Source organism: Pan paniscus, chromosome 2 (genome assembly GCF_029289425.2).
Source record: "Pan paniscus chromosome 2, NHGRI_mPanPan1-v2.0_pri, whole genome shotgun sequence".
Classification (NCBI taxonomy): Eukaryota; Metazoa; Chordata; class Mammalia; order Primates; family Hominidae; genus Pan; species Pan paniscus.
In genome coordinates, this window is record NC_085926.1 from 27,340,338 (window position 1) to 27,359,339 (window position 19,002).

The window sequence follows — 19,002 nt, forward strand, 5'->3', positions numbered from 1 at the left end:
AGTAAGGGAAGGTAACAGATATTAGGAAGACTTATTTGGTCTTCAGGCTTGGGCTGGAGTAAAATAGAGTATATTTCTGCCTCCCTGCAGGCAACTCACACTGCTTAGTCCTCACAATCACACTGCTTAGTCCCCAGCAAATACCATCGTAATATCATTTATGTGTTCCCAGAGGGTTTAAATTTCTATAATCTAACTTACAGGAGATGCAAGGAAGCCTTAATTATCATCATAGCACAAAATGTAAATGTTAATAACAACTTTTACAATAATAAAAAAATTAAAAATAAAAGCCAACAAGAGGGATGTGATGGAAGACAGAATGAGGATGGAGTCATAGGTGAAAGACACAACTTTAGGTCAGCAGCTCTCAAACTCTGTGGTCTCAAGACTCCTTTATACTCTTAAAAATTACTGAGGTCATTTCCCCTCCCCCACAAATACTTTCATTTATGAGCGTTTTATACATATATTTGCCATATTATAATTTTTTTTGTTTTTTGAGACAGGATCTCACTTTGTCACCCAGGTTGGAGTGCAGTGGCCCAATCACGGCTCACTGCAGCCTTGACCTCCCAGGTTCAAGCGATCCTCCCACCTCAGCCTCCTGAGCAGCTAGGACCACGGGAGCACGCCACCATACCTGGCTAATTATTTTTATTTTTATAGAGACAGGGTCTCATTATGTTGCCCAGGCTGGTCTTGAACACCTGGCCTCAAGCAATCCTCCTGCCTTGGCCTCCCAAAATGCTGGGATTACAGGCGTAAGCCACTACACCTGGTATACATTATTTTAAAAATATATACAGCTTACCACTGAAATGCTTGCTACACTAAAAACCTAATGAAATTATTCCCCAAGTAAACTGTGGAAAACAAACCTAATTTTAGGTATTTTAAGTATATTTTAATGTTTCGTGTTCACATAACTAAGTATAAATGTTATAATACGATTGTAAAACACGGCAATAAAGAAATTTTACCTTTAGGACTGAAGTCATGAACACAGAGAGGCCCATTAGAATAAAAATCATTAGCCCTGTAACCCGCTGTTCACGAATTCCCAAAAACTTGGGTTGTTCCCCTGGAGCAGAACATTCAGATTCAACTTTTAAGCTGTTGACATGACTTATTGACAACACTGTTGCAGCCACAAACCATGGAAGTCCCATGACAGAGCAAACTCCCAACATAACGCCAACCATGAGCAAATCAAGGTGATAGCCAGCTCCTTTCTGAAAAGTGAAATGAACATAAATATCTGTAAGTCTAAATGTTCCCTCAATTTAAAATTCTACACGAATTATAAAGAGGGAAGAAGTTAATTTTCATCTTACATCTTTTAATGTTCTAATCATTACAAAAACAGCTCAAACCCTTGAAGAATCACAATGCTTAAGGCAAAATTCTAAAATTACCTTCAATTTGTGTTCCTTTCTGTTTATAATTACAGCTGTGATTTGTTGATCCATAAAGATGAGAATGGTACAAAGCAAAGCAGGAATAGCAGCTATTAATAAGGTCCACCAAGGATTATCTCCCAGTGGGCTTATGATCCACCCTCTCTCTGGATGAGTAGGCTGTTAAAAAATTAAATATAATTTTCAAAAAGTCTCCTTGCTGTATTGCACTAAATTTCCATAACATAGACTTGATCTGTTCCAAGAAATACCAAGGAATGGGAAATAACTTAAATCTTGAACTACATGGTGAATTATTTTCAAAGATGGCCACAGTAATTCTTCCTATCCCTATAACTATACCTCCTGCCATTTGACTCAGTCAATCTTTCCACCTAGAGGTGGAGTCTGCCTCCTTCCCCCATGAAACCAGGATGACCCTGTGACTTACTTTAACCCACAGAATAAGGCCAAAGTGACACTATGTGATTTCTAAGTCTTAACCTTAAAGAACCTTGCAGCTTCTTCTCTAACCTGCTTTGAACCCTGAGATTATTACGCTGTCGAGTAAGCCTTGATAAGCTTTCTTGAGGATAAGACTATCCTCAATATAGTCTATATGGTAGTGGGTGTCGGGGGCGGTTCCCCAGGCAACTATTCTAGCTGTTTCATCCATCTGAGCTGAGGCCTCAGACATATGAATGAAGGCATATTGCCCCCATTGATGACTGCACCCCACAGAGCAGACCACAAACCAGCTAAGCCTAGTCTCAACTGCCACAGAATTATAAACAAATAAAGGGCTGTTATTCAAAAGTTTGTTACGTAGAAATTGATAAGCAAACTGGAATGTCATTTCCACATGTTCCTGCATAATTCATATAAGGTGAAATCAATCTATCCACTAAACTCCTAAACTAAACTGCTTTAGTTTAGTCCTGCAGACTTAGTGATTTTGACAGGGTCAGTACTAAATCAGAACTGGTCCACAATACATGGTATTTCCAAAGGAACTACTAACAAAAATCTGGCACTTTATGAGATACTAATACATTTTGACAGTACAATGTAAGATTTTATAGCAATTTTTTTTTAAAGATCAAGAGAGTTTAGTATGTTTGGGAGAATACTGCATATATGGAAACCTAAACATATGTTTTTATTACCTCAACTTGGTATTAAGCTTGTTTCTTCTTCATGAAAACATTTGTCAATATAAAAGGGAAATTTAATACTTTCAAAGTTCAGGTAATTCAATCTTTCCACACTAAGATATATTAAACTACCTAACACTCAATGTTGTGTATGAACAAAAATATTTTATTCTACTTATACAATGCCATTTACTCTTAAGAGTTCCTTGATTTGTTTCCTCAAGTATATTTTATGCCCCTTGAAATCAGCCTATTACCTGAAAGCCATATCAGTAAATAAATAACAAGGACATATTTAAGAATCAGAATAAGGAACTTAGGCCAGGATTACAGGAAATTACATCACGTTTTGAACCAATATTAATTCATAGTTTCATTTATTTATATATTCTCATAAAATAAACCTAAAGTTTAATATTTTCATATTTTTACGTTAAAAACATAAGACTTTCTAAAAATTGTTGGCAGATCATTTTCCACCTGTGTACCCTACTTTAAAGACCATTGATTTTAAAAATAACATTTTGGTCTCAGTGCAATATTATAAAATTAGATTTTATAATATAAAATAAAATGATCTTCATTATATTCCTTATTTCGGATCCCCTTTAAACCAGCTGCTTCTGAAAGAAGTCATATAACTTGTTAAATTAAATATAACCAGTGACACTATTCACAATGTCTTTCCTTTTAGCATAAGCAAAGGAGGATGGAAGAAAACAAAAACAGAGCAGAAGGAAAATGAATATATTCAAATCTGCTAATGAAAGCAGAAAATTCAAATGGATGCTCAGATCAAATAGCATTTTTCTTATAGAACACACTTCGTTTTCTCCTTATGCTACTGGAAATTGTTACATGGAACTTTCCAACTACTGTCAGATATACTGCCCTTCTAGAAATTTAACTAGACCCTCTCTGCCACTCCTAGAAAATTGAATTTTAGGTTACTTTTTTTTTTTGAGATGGAGTTCCTCTCTTATTGCCCAGTCTGGAGTGCAATGGCATGGTCGCAGCTCACTGCAACCTCCGCCTCCTGGGTTCAAGCGATTCTCCTGCCTCAGCCTCCCGAGTAGCGGGATTATAGGCGCCCGCCACCACGCCTGGCTAATTTTTGTATTTTTAGTACACCATGTTGGCCAGGCTGGTCTTGAACTCCTGACCTCAAGTGATCCACCCGCCTCGGCCTCCCAAAGTGCTGGGATTACAGGCACAAGCCACTGCACCTGTCCTGGGTTACTTCTTTATAAAAGAATAAAGGCTGTTTCCTTCTCCCTGGAAGGTACAGCAAGAACTCCAGGTAGGAGAGCAAAGACTTTTTTTTTTTTTTTTAATGGCTCCCTACATCTTACCACAAATATTTTCATTCACTCTCTCTAATGGACCAGCGGTGATACTTTTAAGTTCACATGTCTCTTTTCTGTCCATATTGTCATTGTTTATATACATATGAAAAACACATATAAATTATTTCCTTTCAAAGCATCAGCCCTTCAAAGAGACTACATACTTTTAAAACAATAACTACTGAAAAAACAGTATCTTGCTTTAAAGTAGTGTGGTATTCCCAAGTAACAAATAGCCACTTGTTTTAATCCTTACCTCAAATTTTTCAGGAACATGAAGTTTAGGAGATGGAACTCCTACAAGGTAGTCAATTGTAACCATTATTACTATTGTGAGAAATACAGCAAAATCACTGATTGTCGATCGCACCTATGTTAAAGGGATTATGTTAATATAAACACAGAAATACTATGTGTTCTTTCTAAATAATTCACATCTTTTATTGATAAAATTGTCACTACAACGTACAAATGGAGCTTTTAACTAGTGACAATGTTAACAGTGAAACACATTTATATTTAATTCTTTCCAAAAATATAAGAAACACATTTCACAACTAACCTAGCAACTCTTATGGTACCATCATCTTCCTACTGTGAGCTCAGGCATGTAATATACATTTTTCACTATGAATAATTTCTTTCTTAACCAGTTGGCATGGAGTATTAACCTCAAAAAATATATTACTGTTATGAAATAAACCAAGGAAATAAAAACCAAAAATATGAATATTACCAGAATTCCAAAATTATATCACAGTTACCTTGGTAGGAAAGTAACGCTTGGTCTTAAATTGCTTGAGGAATGAAGACAGAAAAAATGTTGTGAAAAACAAGATGACACACCAAAAGAGCACATCTGGAATATAAGGTCCATGATGACCACAAGCTGACCCCAAGAATACACCATGAAGTTTTTTACATTCCTGGAAAAAAGGAGAAAGAAAAAGCAGAATGGGGGATTCTTACGTATTCAATAAATTATTATGAGCTTCATTGACTAGTAAGATGCAACTGATTGTAAGAGGCACCATTACTTTGTATTCCTTATAAAGAAAAAACATTGTCCAGCCAACTATAACACACTAACAACTAATTGTAATACATATCCTGAGTTCAACATATTATAATTTGAAAAATACGTGCATCTCAAATCACTAAAATACAGTATTTTGCCAAGTCACTTCAAATACTCCTTTCTTTCAATTCCATATTCCCTATACTGAAAGCCTCGTAGTGAGTATTATTTGTGAAATGTTTCTTCTGCATTCTTGCTTGTCCACAATTTTACCGCTTTTCTTTTGTTTCTGAACAAGTGGTTTAAAACAAAAGCAGCAGATAGAAAATTAATACTACGCTCTTTTATGATGCTGGATAAGAGATGGCTACAGTACCTAAATTAAAATCAGTAATAAAAATTGTCTTTAGCTTTTCTGACTTGATTCAGTACCTTCAGACTAAAAGCACAGGGACCATAAGCAGTAAAATGACCGTTAAAATATTTCCATTAATAAAATCAGTAACATAATAATATAGCATAATAAAATGCAATTATAGAAACTACTGACTTCATTTTCCTTTAGGGAAAAAACAACTGAAAGGCAACCAGAGATTAATAGAAGCACATGCCACTAAAGTTCTCCTTTTTCTTACTTATAATCTAATGAAGCTCATTTTAACAAAACAAGTCAGTTGTACCCAAAGAAAAATAGTTAAATGTTCCATTATTTTCACATGCCATGTGCTGAGATTAGTAAACCTAATCCATTCCATGGATCATGAAAATAAAAGCTATACCATTACCAGAAAAACAAAAAAACCCACCCTGCATGGCCCTTTGGGATAACATGAAAACACTTTTATCTATATATCAAGACATCTGGCCCATCATGAAATGAATTATTTGTAACAAATCACTTTCATTTGAACACCTCTATTAACTACACCTCTTCCTTAACAAAAATGACTTTTTAAATATAAAATAGTAAAGCATGAATCTATGTTTTTTCTTTTATTTGTTTTTAGAGACAGGGTCTCATTCTGTCGCCCAGGCTGGTGAGCAGTGATGCTATCACAGCTCACTGTAATCTCCAACTCCTGGGCTCAAGTGATTCTCCCTCCTTAGCCTCCCAGTAAGTTAGCTACAGGCGCGAGTCACCATACCAGGGTAATTTTTTAATTTTTGTAGAGATGGTGCCTTGCTATGTTGCCCAGGCTGGTCTCTAACTCCTGGCCTCTAGCAATACTCCTGCCTTGTCCTCCCAGAGTGCTATGGTGTGAACCACCATGCTTGGCAATTTTTACTGCTTTAAATCAGCACTGCCCAATAGATATATTAGATGATGCAGATAATGTAACATTTCCATCACAGAAATAATGGAAATACAGGAGCCAGCAGTCACATGAATTGACTGAACACCTGAAATGTGGCTAGTTAACTGAAAAACTAAACTTTTAATTAATCTTAAGTTTAAATAGACACACGTGGCTAATGGCTACTGTATTGGACAATACAGTCTTAAATTATCAGTGGGATAAAATTTCAGATAATATCCTTCAAATTATATAGTTAGGAACTAACTATCACCTTTAGTGAGAAAGGAATGACCTACAGTTACTTATATGATATAAAAAGCACAACGGTAGCTCAAGGGATCTTAGTCTTAATTCTAACTACTGGCAAACTTTACATATTTATTTCTAACTCCCAGGCTTGGAAATGTCAAAAATAAATATTCTAGGATTAGGACAATATTCCCCCAACAGAACACAAACATCTGTAATAGTATTCAGCACACAGTAGGTGTTCATTACATGTTTTTAATTCTTTTTCCTTTCTCTTCCCTTAATGTTCGACCCAGACTAGTCTTGATGAGTTAGACAAGGTTAACTTAGACATTTAGGACATTAACACAGTACTTCATGATCTAAATTAGCTGTCGATGGAGCAGATGAACAGATAAAACGGCAGGACAAGGGGATATAAAATATTGTAAAGTACAGTATATGTAGCCACAGTCCCAGTAAACACTTCCTTTGAACGTATCAATCTAAGAAGAATTAGAAAACAGAAGTATATTCACATCTTTATACTGTTCATATCTTGGAAGTCAAATATAATCCACCTTTATCTCTCGTGCCAGTTTCATTCTTTTCAGCCTACACTTTCGAGCGCATGATACATAAAAAAGTAGCAACTGCTATCTGGTCAAAATAACACTACATTCTGAAAACATACTACCGATCCATCAATCAAGAGAAAATGGATGTCTGATTAGAAAAAGCTAAAAGAACCAGATCAATATCTATTACAAAACCCTTTATTTCAAAATATACTCACAGAAACAGTAAGATTTCTCCAGGAAATATTGTCTGCTGTTATATTATCTTTCTTCCATTGTGCTAGAGTTTCATTGCTGGGGTTTGGAGGTTCAGTACATACACATCTGAGAAATTAGAGTAGGATACATTTTTAAGGATCCTGAATTTCATGCTTACATTTTACTAAATCAATTACACAATGTAGTAGATTTTAACTTCTTTTTTTCCCACATTGAGAAGCATGGAGACTAGAAAGTGGAAAATACATCAGAAACAACAGAATGGAATAAAGTTTGGGTTATAGAAATAAAATAAAACCAATACAAATATCAAAATGTTTAGTTAATGAAGCTAGTTATGTCCTTGGTGAGGGCACTATTTTACTTAAAAATCTGAGATGATTCCACCATGTTTAGCAAGATTAGTCTCCACTAAAGCTTATCTACTCAACCTCCATAGCAGTTACTGCTGTCTCCCTCCACTCCCCCATAGCACATATAGATTCCCAATAAGTTATACTACCATTAATTCTTTATAACTGACAAGCCCTACCTACTCACAGTCACCCTTTGTTGATCTTAAGGCTCATTCTTAAATAAATAAAAAATAGTTTCTCATCAGGACAGGACTAGGAGAGTCATAAGGAAATCAGAGTTCAGTTCATATCCAGAACTATTTCAACTGCCTAAAGCTAGAACACACGTAAGCAAAGAAACTTTTAAATACGGACTTAAAAGATGAAAAGTAATAATCATGAATGTTCCAAACTAGATTATGAACTGTTTGAGAAAAGGCAAGAAGACAGACTTTGGAGTCCATCCAGGCGCTTTTAGTAGATGACTGACCTCCAAGTTTTAACCTCCAAGGCCATCAGCTTCTTCATACACAAAAGGGGCTATGATGTGAATAAGTAACACTACAAATATAAATTTATAATATAAATTAGGCAACACTCCTAACACAGTGCCTGCAGACGCTCATAGAATGTTGGCCAAATAAATGTAATTCACATGTTAATTACCCAGTTAACCAGAAGGAAACACTGCTCTAACTGGCTGACACTAACTATAAAAGTCATGCTTTATAAAGGTCAAAGAAGCAAAAGGCAAGGAAAGAAAGATTTTAAAAAATGTGTTTAAATTAAAGCTTCTAAGAGGAATGAAGATAGTATATAACAGATTCGGCATCATAGTGTCACTAGTATATTCAAATAGGTCAATGTCTTCCAGGAATTTTCATACCCTCTTTATTCTGTCCGTCAAAGTTGAGAGTGTGCAAGGAAAGGCAGCGGGGGAAGAACGAATGAACAAAAGAGGGAAGTGCATGTATCTGGGGCTTAGGTGGGTAGAAAAAGAAAAACTGTATCCTTTTGTGTCTTTTGGTAACCATATTTTTCCCTGTAAATCAATCAAATGCAGTTCCATATTTACGCCAAGCGTGACTGCTAAAGACAGCAAATAAAGGCATCTACTGAAATATGTCTACTTTTAAAAGCCTATTTTACACTTATTGAATATACTTGCCAAACTTTTGTAACCATTACACATTCCTTTTCAAATCCTACTTTATTCTAGAATTTAAAAAGATTTTCATTGCACTTTTTTTTATCAAAACGAAAACACATATTGAATGTACTGAAATAACTTTCAGTAAAAATTATCAAGCTTCAGCCGGGCACAGTGGCTCACGCCTGTAATCCCAGCACTTTGGGAGGCTGAGGCAGGTGGATCACCTGAGGTCAGGAGTTTGAGACCAGCCTGGCCAACATGGCGAAACTCTGTCTCCACTAAAAATACAAAAATTAGCCAGGCATGGTGATACGTGCCTGTAATCCCAGCTACTGATGGGCTGAGGCAGGAAGATCACTTGAACCTGGGAGGCAGAGGCTGCAGTTAGCTGAGATTGTGGCACTGCACTCCAGCCTGGGCAACAGAGAGAGACTCCGTCTCCAAAAAAAAAATCAAGCTTCAACAATATTAATGAATATGCAAAATTTGAAAAATATTAAAAAAAGTCTACATTCTATTATACATCTAGGATTTAAAGAATATAAGATCCAATGTAATAATTGCCTGATTCAAATATATAGTGGATCAGTTGCCAATCAAATTTAAACTGGCCAATCCAATTCAAACAGAAGACCAAAACATACACATGGGAATAAGCTATTTCAGTGAACAAAAAATACTGAATTTGATCAACTATATTTTTGTTCATTGAATGCTGTGACAAAATCTCATCTGAAACAACCAAGTCACTATCACATGGCTAGTTAAGTAGTTATAGCTAGTTACACTATCACACTGCAAAAAAAATTCATTTTCTGAGGCTCTGACATCTCTGTAAAAACACATTTTAATATTAGGAGAAAAGAGAAATACTTACGAGTAGCTGGTCAGTTTATCTAAGTTGTTGTGCATATTAAATGCATATGTTTCTCCTAAATCAAAGAGCTTCTCCAAAGCCTCGTAGATGAATATGATGCAAATAAGGGCTGCAAAAGCCTCTTCTGTAAATCGAGTAATATAACACACAAGGCTGCTTGCATCTGTTGCAACCAAAACAATGCACAAAAAAGAAGTCCACAGACCAATACTGGTTCTTAAAGACAGATAAGAAAGTTGATAATCTCTGTTTAGAAAGAAAAATATGAATATGATAAACATATGTGGAATAGTATTTGTACCTAAAATTTTTCATTGCAAGCAATGGGAACAGCATGAAAACACGATTCCTAAAAGAGAATGAATTACAGAATGACAAAATAACATCTAGAAAAAACTCTATATCTTTTTCTGCTTCGGCTGAAGACTAGCTTATTAATAGATTTATTATTAATAAATTAATTAGTATTAATTATTAATAGTTTATTACACTTATATAAAAGATTTACAGTGAAAATCTACTAGGCGATAAATATTTCAAAATCACTACAGCTCACTTTATAAATCAGTTATGAGTAAATGACAGGTATGGTGTCTATATGAAAAAACAATTGCATCTTACTCCCTCTAAAGATCCAGACGTCATATGTATCAATACAGTAACCAGCTCCAACATCATTACCATCACTACCACTACCCTCCTCTCCCACCATTATCACCACAGAAAGTGATTTCTTATTTTAAACTTCAAGAAATTACCAGAATCTATACTTCGGGTCACTGCATTCTCTATTAGTCTATGTGGCATGCCAGATTGGAATCAGATTAAGCTTGTTTAGTGAGTACAGAATCAGAAAAAGAGACCTGGATCCATCAAATATGTAATAGCATCAAGTTGTTTCAAACTAAAATATACAAACTTCATTTATGTCACAAAAGGAAGAGTACTAGAGGCTGGGTGCAGTGGCTCACGCCTGTAATCCCAAACTTGGGGAGGCCGAGGCAGGTGGAACACTTGAGGTCAGTTTGAGACCAGCCTGGCCAACATGGTTAAACTCCATCTCTACTGAAAATAAAACAATTAGCCAGGTGTGGTGGCGGCGCCAGTAATCCCAGCCACTTGGGAGGCTGAGGCAGGAGAATCACCTGAACCTGGGAGGCAGAGGTTGCAGTGAGCCAAGATCGCACCACTGCACTCCAGCCTGGGCAACAGAGTGAGATTCAGTCTCAAATAAATGAATACATAAATAAATAAAATAAGGAACAGTATTAGCCATGCTGAATTCAAAGTCTAACAGCTACAGGACCCTATATTCATTTCTACAGTGTGAACAACCTCACCAATGGAAACTGACACTTCACTCTGATTGCTTCAACCCAATTCAGATTAACAACTTCTTACTGGTTTAAATTTGTTAGCACAAAGGATTTGTATTTAGCCCTCAAGTGATCTGCTTATCAGCATTCAAATCCACTGATTTTATACTCAAGGACAATCTTACTTTCTTCATCTCCAAGTTACTGGATTAAGAATGGAAGGGGCCAGAGGATGGTCAATCATACAGTAGCTCAAAAATAATGAGAATGCATATGTTGACCAAATTACTTTTAAGCAATTAAATAATTCCCTTCTAAGTTAATAAACAATTTCATATATAACACATGTGATAAGTAGAGAGGGCTATTACTTACCTGCAGAATTTATATAAAATTTTTTCAAACACTAGAACTGGACCTGTGCTCCCCAATATTGTTAGAGGTTGCCCAGCAAACAATGAATAGGCAATCCCAGTTAATGATGCTCCAAAAAGAGACTCTATTGCACTCTGTTTAAGGAAAAAAGAAATGAATAAAAGCAATACATCATAAACATTTCTCTAACATACTATAATACATGTAAGACATCTGGAAAATAAAAATACCCATCAAGCAGTTATAAAACCAACACCACTTTGAGTTTTTAATTTAAAATATAAAAAATTACAAATACATTTTAAATACACAAGAAAAAATGCTTTCTTTTTGCATATTAAAAAGAAACTTTTGTAATCATCCTTAATTCAAAACTCAATACAGGCTGAGTATCCCTAATCCAAAACTCCACACTCCAAACTTTTTGAGTGCCAATACGACACTCAAAAGGAAATGCTCATTACAGCACTTCAGATTTCAGATTAAGGATGTTCAACCAGAAGTATAATCCTAAAAAAAATCCAAAATCTGAACTACTCCTGGTTCCAAGCATTTCAGATAAGGGATACTCAACCTGTGCTGTGGGATGAAAGGAGCAAAGAGTAAATGGGAGAGACACATACTAGGGCGTCAACTTTATCTATATATGTTTTATTTCTTAAGTCTGTGAGTACAGAAGGATATGTATTATTTTGAATACTTTTATATGGCTGAAATAGTTCATTTTAAAAATAAAAAAATAGTAAATAATATGGTGCTACAAAAAAGAACTGCTATAAAAAGATCTTTCGAATAGGTGATAAATCAACATGTGACTATCTTTCTCAAACTGATTTCTAAAGAGCAAAACTTTCCACATATTTTAAATAAATTAATCTGATAGGCTTAATCAATGATCAAAACCGAAATATTTAACAAAATAAATGAGAAAAATCTCCTCAAAAAAATTTATAGCAACCATAAATGACAAAGTATCACTAAAGTTTGGCAAGAAAAGATAGAGAAAATGAAAGACTAAGAGAATTTAAATCAACGTTAGTATACTAATTTTGTACAACCACCACCATTACATTCTAACTAATTAGGCTATCAGATGATTAGCTATGCCACTAGAAAAAGGGGGAAAGAATCAGAAAGTAAGGAAAGAATAGTTTACCATATACAAACATCAAGGTCAACTGGAACGTACTATCCAGAAAAGCCAGCCCATTAATTGGTAAAGGGAAGGAGAAAAGAAGCTCGTAAGAAACAATCCTGCTGAAATGAGAGGCAGCGCAGCAACAGGCAAAGAGGAGGGCTTCCGAAACTAGATTTCCAGTGGGAAGACTGACTACTACTAGGTGTTCAGCCATGGCCATATCTTAACCTTCCTAAGCCTAAGCTTTCTCACTTTGAAATGGGGGTGATGATAACTAGAACATAAATATTATTTGCAAAAACACCTAGCAAGCATGGTGTCTGGCACACAGAATATAGTCAATGAATAGGTAGCAATTCTCATCATCAGCTAGAACAGCATCTTCCAAAATCAAAAATCACAAAATGACAGTATGCAATAAAAGTATAATTCAACTATTAGAATAAAAACAGGATCAAACTCAAAGATAAACAAATTTATCTTTTGGCAGCATAAAGGAGAAGTGTCCATGTTAATGACACATTTGTTAATTATATGGGCTAAATTTGTTTTCTTGTCTGTGGAGAAAAATGTTTGTTCTTAGAAGACACTGCTAAGCCATCATAAAATCCTTAGTTCAATTACAATAAGCATATTTAGGAATGAATTTATGCAGAGCTTAAGTCAAAGGAAAAAAATGGGCCGGGCACCATGGCTCACGCCTATAACACAAGCACTTTGGGAAGCCGAGGTGGGTGGATTGTTTTGAGCCCAGGAGTTCAAGAACAGTCTGGGCAACATGGCAAAAGCTGGTCTCTACAAAAAAATACAAAAAATTAGCTAGGCGTGGTGGTACACACCTATAGTCCCAGCTACTCCGGAGGTTATGAGGGAAGTCCAGTGAGGTCAAAACTACAGAGAGCTGAGATCATGCCACTGCACTCTAGCCTGAATGACACAGTGAGACCCTGTCTCAAAAAAAACAAAAAGCAGAAACAAAGGAAAAAAAATGTCTAAATGGTATACATACAGAGAAAAAAAGCAAAACATTGAGACATGAAGCAAGGAGATGTCAAAAAAGACATTAACACAGGCAAATGGGTATAAAATTAAGGTTCCCCTCTCCTAATCTTGGGCTGAAAAGCAGATACTGCCATATGAAGACCTTTTTTTTTTTTTTCTAATTTTTGAACTGTTTCTATGTTCACTGCCATACTGTTACCTGTCTTTTCCCCTAAAGAAATCACAGCCTGGCTGGGCACGGTGGCTCACGCCTATAATCCCAGCACTTTGGGAGGCTGAGGTGGGCAGATCACGAGGTCACATTATCGAGACCAGCCTGACCAACATGATGAAACCCTGTCTTACTAAAAATACAAAAATGAGCCCGCCGTGGTAGTGGGCCCCTGTAGTCCCAGCTACTCAGGAGACTGAGGCAGGAGAATTGCTTGAACCCGAGAAGCGGAGGTTGCAGTGAGCTGAGATCGCGCCACTGCACTCCAGCCTGGTGACGGAGCAAGACTCCGCCTCAAAAAAAAAAAAAAATCAGCCTATTACACTGCCTGCCTACCTCATTCTCACATTCAGAAGTTTCCATTGTACCCATCAGAAGGCCTACCTACCCTTACCTTCCCCTCACACACCTATAAATACACCTTCTCTACTGTACTACCCTTTCAAATCATCAAATACTCCTGCTAATCTTCCCTCCTCAAAACCTCTACTTTGGTTTTCACAGAATTTCATCATTCTGATTCCTCTTCTAGGTCTGTGTGTCTAATTTGCTGGGATCATTTTCCTCCTCCATCCCATCCCTCCTTCATTCCATAAATCTGGGTAATTTCACACTTTTTCCCTCTCCTTCTCTCCCTGTAAATTATCTTTCTTGTTAACTTCCTCTATTCTATTTCAACCTTCACTCCTACATAAACGATTCCCAATCTTTACATTTCCTCCTCACCACTCTACACACTCTGGGACCGTATCTCCTAATATCTCCATTTCCACCTGAAGTTCTAATAAAGCACCTGATAACTAATACATATCCTTTTCATTTTCTTCTATAATATTTCTGCTTCCTCTATTTCTATTACTTCAAATCCTACAGCTCTTCCTTTATCTCACTCACATGTGGCAAAGCACTATGTATATACTATTTTGTCTTTTTCACTTAATCACTTTTGTCTTTTTCACTTTTTTCACTTAGAATCCTTGAGGACAGGAGATACTGGCTCTTCTTACACTTATCTATATTCCTCCAATGCCAAACACATTGTCACATGTACAAGATATCAAATAGCAAGATTAGATGGGCAGGTAATGAATGACAGTCCACGGACAAAGAGGCAGCAATTCCATGATGATAACAGATAAAACACATTTCCATGGGGACTAGCAGAGTGACATGCACAATTTGTGACAGCACATAAAGCAACTTACTAAAAATATGGACCTTTGATACAATGATTAAAGACTAAGGTAAAAAGATTTTACATAATCCAAAATAAATTCAGAGTTGAAAGAAAATTTCAGTTGTTAGGTTTATTTCATGTTTAGATCATGAAATATTTTAATTCGATAATTATCATGCCTTAGCTTTGGTTATTTTTTAACCTTTGATCTATAAAAAAATGAATGTTCTCCCAAGAATAAATACAATTAAGTAAAATGCACTTAAGAATTACAAATCGTCTCATTTAAATGCCATTAAAATGCATATCAACAACAACAAAGAAATGCCTTTCAAGATTTTACAAAGCACCATAGCTCTGAATACAGTACAACCAGGAACAGGAAAACATAAAAACTTTCATTTTAGTCATATCAAAGAATGGATGAAGCTTTCAATTATATTTTCCAAATAAAAGTTTTAGCTATTTTCACATAGACTTAATAACAGCAAAATTAAATGCCACTTCAAAAAGCCACAGTTTCCATAATTATGTTCTATTCTTCCAGTCGAGTATAGGCTTACCAGCCAGGACTGAGGAGTTAATATTCATCATGTGGCTCTAACTAATCCTATGATACCTTACAGGATATGAAGTAGCCCCACTGATAAAAACCCCCATGACCCACCCAGAATCAGTTCAACTGTTGTCTTCTCCCAGTCCACCCCACCTCAAAAGACAATCCAAGCCTTTTACTCAATTTATAAAACCATTCATCCAGCAAGCCAAAGTAAACTTTTTTTTAATTTTTTTTTACCTCAACTGTGCATCTTCTGTTCAAATGGCTTCCCCATGTTTTCCACAGCAATTACCTTTGGGGAAAGTCTGCTTTGGGTCACGTTAATCATGCTGTGGGTAGACTCTTCAAATAAAAGTATGAATAGTGAGACAAATGCATACAGACACTTGCCTCTGAAGAGCTAAAAGCCTGGCCACTACCAATCTTTGTACTCACTATTCTGCCTTCTGTAGCTTCTCCAAGCAGCCCTCCAAAAGTGATTACAGGAGACATACAGGCACAGTATAGGAAAAGAATCGAGGCCAGGCACTGCAGGCTTAATGCATCCTTGAAGTCACTCAAGAAAAAAGGTGCTTTCCTTTTGATGTCAAGTATCAAACCACCAAAAAGCCTAAATAGGTGAGATGAAACTCGTCAAACTGTACACTAGAGGATTCTAGCTACTTCAAACTAAAACTATGGGCTACACAAAACTGCTGGTGCCTAGGTGTTTTGTCAACAAAATGTTAAATCCAATTTAACTTATAAATTACAGAAGATACACTCATTTAATCTAATCTAATGATAGAGGAATGTTATATTTCATTAAGAGACAAATATCTGTATTTTACGGACTATATAATGAAAAGACTGCAGGCAAATGATTTTATATGAGTAAATGTAATTTTGGACACAAATGTGCAAGGCAAGGTATAACAAAATAAACAAAACCCAACAACCCATTTATGAAAATGTGCATAAGCAATTCTATTAATTGTCTATATTAAAATCTTAAAGGCAACAATCACAAATACAAGGAAGGCAATTATTATCCAAATACACTTTAATATAAATGTAGTATGTTGTGCTTAGATGCACAAGTGGTATGAATTCAATAACTTTAAAAACTTTCAAAACTAGTACTTCAATCATATAAAAGGGGGAAAGAAATCCCTAAAAACTATTTCAGTATATTTAATTTACTGTGTATGTAGACAAACTAATATGTACATTAATAAAACTAACAGGTTTCAATTAGTAGATTAAAAATCTGTTTGTACATCAAAGCTGTACCATTTCAACATTTTTAACAATTAGTCTTTTGGATACATCTAACTTGAAGACATTCCAATAAAATATAAGCTCCATGAGGGGAGACTTTTTCTTGTTCACTGCGTTATCTACAGTGTCTAGAACACTACCTGGGAAATAGTAGGCACTCAACAAACACTGGTGACTAAATCAGTAATTCGTTTTAATACTCAAAAAACAGATAATCATTCAAATTCCAACTGCAAGAAAATTGACCAAAAAAACTAACATTAAGCTTTCAAATGGGTATTTCAAGCTTTACCGTTGTAATTTTTTTAAGTTGATACTGAAATCCTAAACACAAATTGACAAGTAGTACTCTGTTCATAATCTGACAGCAAGGGAAATCAGCTTGCAATAAAAAAGGTGCCATCAATAATCTAAAATATGAATCTACAGTATATCATCAAATTGATAATTACTTAGTAGAGGGCATACAGATGCTCTCAGGTGACTGAGATTAGTGGAGGCCTGACACAGTGCTTCTCAATGACTAACCCTATCCCAGTTTGAAGAAGCGATAATAGCTAATAATACAACAGTACTGTTCACACAGGGTCAAAATCTTTTCTCTATTGTATTCACAGAGACAAAAACACTTCATTAGTCAATGAATTAATTGTGAATTTCAGTTTCTCTAAAGTCTATATTCAGTATGCCAGTTACTTATTTTTATGATATAGTACCCTTTAAGGATGTCATCAAAATCCCTAAGATTGTATCTGTATAAGATTCCCTGTTTTTTTTAAACAAAGATTTAATATTTAAGATTATTTAATTCCATACTGACCACCAGTGGACAATAAAGAATCAATAGCCACATGCTTTTCCACATTATGAAAATACTATAACATTTATCTACTTCTACAAAATATTAAGGCAATGTTTGTATCTGCCAATATTTCTATTTTTTGTTACAAAAATTAACTTCTTAAACAATTTTTCTAGCTAGGTTTCCAGAGAGCAATACAATGGTTTAATCATGCTTGTCCATGGAAGATTACCTCATGATATAATGCTCATTTAAGAGTTTTAAATCTGTGCACATATACAAAGAAATTATTAGTTGTAATTACTCTCTGTTCCCATAATTCTCTAACTCAATATGAAGAATTATAATAAGACTCTACACCTTCTTCAAGAACCTTCTGTATAAGCAATGGAAATTAACCTACACACTATATAACTGCAATATTCTGAATTTACAGTCCATTATTTTCCTTTTAAAGTTTGATACATACTATTAAAATTATTTATAAATTCTTATATATTTATACATATAAATTTTCCTTATATATAATAATGCACATTTTTCTACATATGAAAAAATACTGTACAAGATTAGGTTCCAAACACTTGGAAAAAATATAATATTTATGTTTTCATCAAATCATCCCCCAAACCCTTCAAAATATCAGTATTTGCACCCACCGTCCAGTCCTCTGTAGCTCAGGCCCAGCATGATGAGCGGCCTCTTTAGGAGTCTCACCCGATGTGGGGGTAGATCCATTGTGAAACACAGGAATCTTTCTCTTTTCCTGAATTTCACAAAAAACATTATTTTCAGAATTCTATTTTAAGAAAACTTGAGATGGCATCTTCAATTAGAGTGAATATCAGATTTTATATTGATTATGTATCTAATCAGTTCTCCTAGAAAAGAATGGTTCCTAAAATAAACTCTCTTCTGAAATAGATTGCTCTTTAAAAATAGAAGCTAATATCAGTTTCTATTAATATTTTAAATTTGCAATTAGCTTTTTGCATCTTATGTTCTAATTATCAATATACTATAAAATATATTCATACATACCATTTCAAATTCCTATTCACCAACAGCTACAAACTAAGTAACCTCCAAAAAAGCATCTCTCCCAGCTTTAAAAATACTGCTCCTATTAACTATTGAAAATTACGCTTTACATTAAGAAAAAAGCAAATGTCATTTTTCTTCTACTAAAGTATTTCCCTTAAAAAATAAGAGCTGTTTGATAAACATGTTCCCACAAAAATCCACTTCCCATTACATTTTATTACAAATTCAAGAGTACTATTCACATGATACAGGATTTCTCCCCCTCTGTTAAAGACAAAGAAATGAACTTTTAACTTGTTACATCAAGAGATTGCTGGGGCTAAAAATATGTGTGAGCATGTGCACATACAAGAGGAAAGATGGTAGGAAAGATGGAAGAAAAGGAAACAGAGAGGTAAAGGGAAAGGGAGACAGAGATCTGTCATCCCAGGAGGTTTACTGGGTCAAAGGCTCTAGGTGAATTAAAGACTTAGGCTACCTGGTTTACATGCTCCATATTTAGAGAGTAGCAA

General features: G+C 35.2%; 1 protein-coding gene across 9 annotated transcripts in view; it reads right to left on the minus strand.

Annotated features, from left to right (window-relative positions):
• Positions 1-19,002, minus strand: part of SLC4A7 (solute carrier family 4 member 7) — a 111,488-nt gene that overhangs the window by 20,831 nt on the left and 71,655 nt on the right. For all 9 annotated transcript variants that reach the window (XM_034956006.3, XM_034956003.3, XM_034956005.3 and 6 more), the window contains 9 exons: positions 18,106-18,212; positions 15,820-15,994; positions 11,298-11,431; positions 9,607-9,852; positions 7,241-7,346; positions 4,665-4,826; positions 4,157-4,270; positions 1,419-1,580; positions 984-1,235 (listed from right to left, as the gene is read on the minus strand). In XM_034956006.3, coding sequence (XP_034811897.1) covers positions 984-1,235; positions 1,419-1,580; positions 4,157-4,270; positions 4,665-4,826; positions 7,241-7,346; positions 9,607-9,852; positions 11,298-11,431; positions 15,820-15,994; positions 18,106-18,212 — 1,458 coding nt within the window. The remainder of the gene's footprint in view (positions 1-983; positions 1,236-1,418; positions 1,581-4,156; positions 4,271-4,664; positions 4,827-7,240; positions 7,347-9,606; positions 9,853-11,297; positions 11,432-15,819; positions 15,995-18,105; positions 18,213-19,002) is intronic.